The following is a 4,580-nucleotide window of genomic DNA, read 5'->3' as shown; positions in this document are numbered from 1 at the left end:
AAAAAAAAAAAAAACAAAACAGGAAGCTGAGGCAAGACTCTAAACATGAGCTTAAGGTCAAGCTGGGCAGTGCCTCCATGAGACCTCATCTGAAAAATCAGTATCTTTGGTGCAAAGTTAGGACTTACCTAGATAAATTATTTTAAGTACCTACTCCAGGGGAGAGATGGGATCGGTGAAGACCAGATCAAATGAGAAAGCAATATAAAAGCAACTGTTTTTTGATATCTCACACGAGGAAATCCAAGTTCCACAAAGGCCTAGGTTGAAGTTAGACCTGCATCAGTAGGACCACTTGTACCAAAAGGCCTCTCTTTGGAAGGAAGCCATTGTGACAGCTGCCCTTCTTCCTTACACGGAATATGCAGGGAATAGAGCTAGCTTCTCAGGCTTCATGTCTATTCAAACGAAAAATGAATACACTCTTACCTATAGAACTCTTCCTGAATGGTGGTAGAAAGTTGTTGGTTAAATTGTTCCAGGTCTGCAAAACTCACAACCAGTGTGTTTCTCTCAGGACGAATTAACTCTTCTGCAAACTGCAAGTATTTAATTTCTCCATCACTACCCTGGAACCTGCAGAAATATATAAGTCACATTAAACAGTGTAGCAGGCAGTAAAAATTAATCTGGACACTAGGTAACTTAGTATATTGATTAATCAGCATCCAGTTTAAGAACAGAGAAGTCCACATTCAGTATTTACATGACTTGGGGTCAATTACTGACTTTTCTAACCTTAATCTCACAAAATTGCTGATAAGTAGATAAGGGAATATCTTTAAAATGAATTGTAGAACGCTTACACATTTATGCATTTATTCTATTTGTGTTTATACCGTGTCCCAGATGTGAAAGTACAACTTATAGGGACTAGAGAGATGGCTCAGCTGCTATGAGTGCTTGTTGATCTTCCAGGATCTGAGTTCTGTTCCCAACATTCATAACAGGAAGCTCACAATCATTGTAATTCCAGCTCCAGGGGATCTGACACCCTTTTCAGGCCTCCAAATAAAAATAAATAAATGAAAAACAAAACAAAACTTATGGAAGTTGGTTCTCTCCTTCTACCATGAGTCCTAGGGACTGAACTCAAAATTGTCAGGGTTGCAGTACCCACTGAGCCATCAGCCCCAGCCCTCACCTCAATTAACTAATTTAACATTTTCTTTCTTAAGAATTTTAGATTTATCCCAGCACTTGGGAGGCAGAGGCAGGTGGATTTCTGAGTTCAAGGCCAGCCTGGTCTACAGAGTTAGTTCCAGGACAGCCAGGACTACACAGAGAAACCCTGTCTTGAAAAACCAAACAGAAAACAAACAAAACAAACAAACAACAAAACAAACAAAGAATTTTAGATTTTATGTGTATAAGTATTTTACCTTCATATATGCATGTGCAAGTGGGTAGTGGTGCTTGAGGCCAGAAGAAGGTAATAGGTATTCCTGGAACTGCAGTTACCAAGTGGGTGCTGGGAACACAGGACCATCTCCTCAACCGATTTAATAGTTTTTTTTCTTTCCTCTTTTCCCCCTTCTTCCATGTCAGAGTTTCTTTATGTAACCCTGGCTATCCTGAAGCTTTCTCTATTCCAAACTCAAAGATTCACCTGCCTCAGCCTCCCAGTACTGGGATTAAAGGTATGTGCCAGTACCACACACCCTGATGATTTAACATTTTCTAATTTATTTTTAAATTATTGTTTTTTAAAATTATTATTATGTGTAATTAAGATCAGAGAGTTAAAATCCAAATATTAAATTTCCATTAGTGATAATTTAAGCAGAATAAAAAGTCTGGAAACATAGTTCAGTGCTAGTGCTTGCTTAGTCTTAGGTCTAATCTCTAATCACACACACACACACACACACACACACACACACACACACACACACTTAAAGCAAGCAAGCAAAACAAACACCACCCCACACAGAAATGAGGTATCACCATTAAAGATCTCAAGAAAATGAAAGCACATGAATTTTGGATGGGGGCAAAATCAACTTCTTTTCCAACTATAGCAAGAAGCACTCAAGTATAAAGTATTACATCTAATATCTAAAAGTACAGAAAAGGTAGTGTCATTTCTGTCCCAGGGCTGGCATTCTTAGGAGACAAGACCCATAAACAATAAATAATGTTTCTATTGACAAAAAGTGTCAGAAATAAAAGCCAATTATGCCACAGGAATAGCTATAATAAAGATCCACAGATGTAAAAGGTGGCGTTGGTGTCATTAAAAGGTAAATGTGGAGATGGCTCAGTGGTTAAGAGCACTGACTGCTCGTCCAGAGGTCCTGAGTTCATATGTAATGGGATCTGATGCTCTCTTCTGGTGTATCTGAAGACACTGACAGTGTATTCATATACATGAAATAAATATATCTTTAAAAAGAAAAAGGTAAATGTATGGAAAAGGAGTGGCTGGGCTTGATGATGTGAGCTTGTTAATCCTTGTTACTGAGGCTAACGGTGGAAAGTTGGAAGTTCAAGGACCAACTAGGCAACTTAGAGACTTTCTCTCAAAATTAAAAAAGGCAAAAAAGGTCCAGGTAGCTGGGTGCAGTGGTACACTCCTTTATCCCAGCACACAGCTATCGTAACACAGTAAGGTCTGTCAAATAAAGAAATAAAAGAGGGTAGATGCTGGAGATACAGCTCAGGCGCAGAATGCTTGTCGAGCATGTGTAAGGCTCTGGGTTCCTTCCCTAACATGTTAAGAAAACAAGCAAGCAACAAAACCAAAATAGATGGCTGAGCCACCCCTGGGACTGAGGGTGGTTTTAGAGAATGAAACTGTAATAGAAAATTTAGACATAGCTGGGTGGTGGTGGTGCACAGTTAGCCCCAGTGCTTGGGAGGCAGAGGCAGGTCCATCTCTGAGTTTGAGGGGACACACTGAGAAGCCCTGTCTCAAAAAACAAAAACAAACAAAAAAGAAATATTTAGACTATTCTGTAAGCAAAAGCAAAGCTACTCTGTGAAAGGAAGTTGGTTATTTCAAAAACTAAGTCTTGATATGCTTAGCTCCAGCACTTAGCTACCAAGAAAAAGCACTTTTATTATCTGCTGTGACCCTTTAATACAGCTCCTCATGTTGTGGTGACCCCAACCATAAAATCATTTCGTTCCTACTTCACAACTGTACTTCTGCTGTTATGGATCATTATGTGCATGTGGACCTGATATGTGCCCCCAGGGGTCCTGACCAACATGTTGAGAACTGCTGGTTTACAGACTTTCATCAAAAGGAGACTTGGATTTTGAAGGATGAGCAGCTGTACTGATTGCCAAGAACATTACACAGGTAGGAATATAGAATTTAAATTAGAGGGTTTTTCATTTGTTTTGTTTTTCAACACTGGGGGTTTCTGTGTAGCCCTGACTGTCCTGGAACTCACACTGTAGATAAGGCTGGCCTTGAACTCTGAGGATCCGCCTACCACTGCCCTGCTTACAGTTTTAATTATAACAGAATTTAAAAAGATAGCCGTATAGCCAAAAGGATGCTGAATAGATCAGCAGTATGTCATAACCAGTATACATGTGCCACACCATTTTATTCTGCCTTAAAAAGAAGACCCTTGACCACAATAAGCTGCATGTCTAGCAAAATTAGCCACACACACTTATCTGAGGCACCTTCAGTGTTATAAGTGTAGCAGTTGTCAGGAGGCTAGGAAAGGCTGTAACTATTTAACAGGTAGAGTTGAAAGAGTTTCAAACAGGGATCATTGTTGCACAAGTTGAATGCACTTCAGGATGCATTTGTACACTCCCAAAAGGTCAAAACAGTAAGTTTTTGTTATATACTGACATAATCTTAAGAAAAGAAAGAAAGGAATGGAGGAAGAAATGAAAAGAAAGGAAAAGAAAAGAAGAGAAAAGAAAAGAATTTTGTAAGCCAAGTAAGTCATGGTGTTTACACTCCGTATTGGAGGCCATAGGTTCCTGTCAGAACACAAGGTGGCCCAGGCTCCCTTGCAGTGCAAGCTCCCGGTTCCTGCCTGTGTGCTTAACCCTACCCAAGAGGTAACGGCCCTCCCCTCAAACCCAGTCCTCACTGGGCTGTGATGTGAGCCCTGAAATAAAACAGGAAGAGCTGGGTTTCATTCCAGGCATCCCATCAACCAGGCATGGCAGTGCATATCTGTCATTCCAGCACAGGATAAGTGGAGGCAGGAGGATCACAAGTTCAAAATCGTCTTTGGCTACACAGCGAGTTCGAGACCCTGCCTCAGAAACGCAGAGAAAGCAGCACAGTACGACGCAAGGGAGCACTGCGATAGAGAAAGGAGTCGAGGAGGCTTTGGATTCTGGCGTGGCTGGGCCCCATCCCTTCCCCGAGAACACAGAACCCAGGTCTCCGCACGGCCCGCGAGCCCCCGGAGGTCACTCACTCTTCCAGGAAGTCTAGGAACAGCTTCTGGCATTTCTCGGCCACCTCGTCGCGCACCTCCGGGTGCTGGCTTCCGGTGCCGGGCTCTGCGGCCGCTGCGAGGTCCATGGCAGCGCTGAGAGTACGCACTGCTGAGGAAAGACCACCGCAGCTACGGAAGGCCCAGCCGCAGGTTCCACGC

The 4,580-nt window shown here is 42.1% G+C and overlaps 1 protein-coding gene across 1 annotated transcript in view; it reads right to left on the bottom strand.

Moving 5' to 3' along the window:
* The window catches only part of Mcm6 (minichromosome maintenance complex component 6), a 27,248-nt gene extending 22,668 nt beyond the window's left edge, over positions 1–4,580 (bottom strand). Inside the window, exons 1-2 of the mRNA XM_028773126.1 lie at positions 4,401–4,580; positions 430–576 (exon numbers count right to left, since the gene is read on the bottom strand). Coding sequence (XP_028628959.1) covers positions 430–576; positions 4,401–4,507 — 254 coding nt within the window. The 5' untranslated portion in view covers positions 4,508–4,580. The remainder of the gene's footprint in view (positions 1–429; positions 577–4,400) is intronic.

The sequence above is a fragment of the Grammomys surdaster genome, unplaced genomic scaffold, assembly GCF_004785775.1.
Source record: "Grammomys surdaster isolate TR1022 unplaced genomic scaffold, NIH_TR_1.0 221, whole genome shotgun sequence".
Taxonomy (NCBI): domain Eukaryota; kingdom Metazoa; phylum Chordata; class Mammalia; order Rodentia; family Muridae; genus Grammomys; species Grammomys surdaster.
This window is presented reverse-complemented; position numbering and strand designations above follow the sequence as displayed.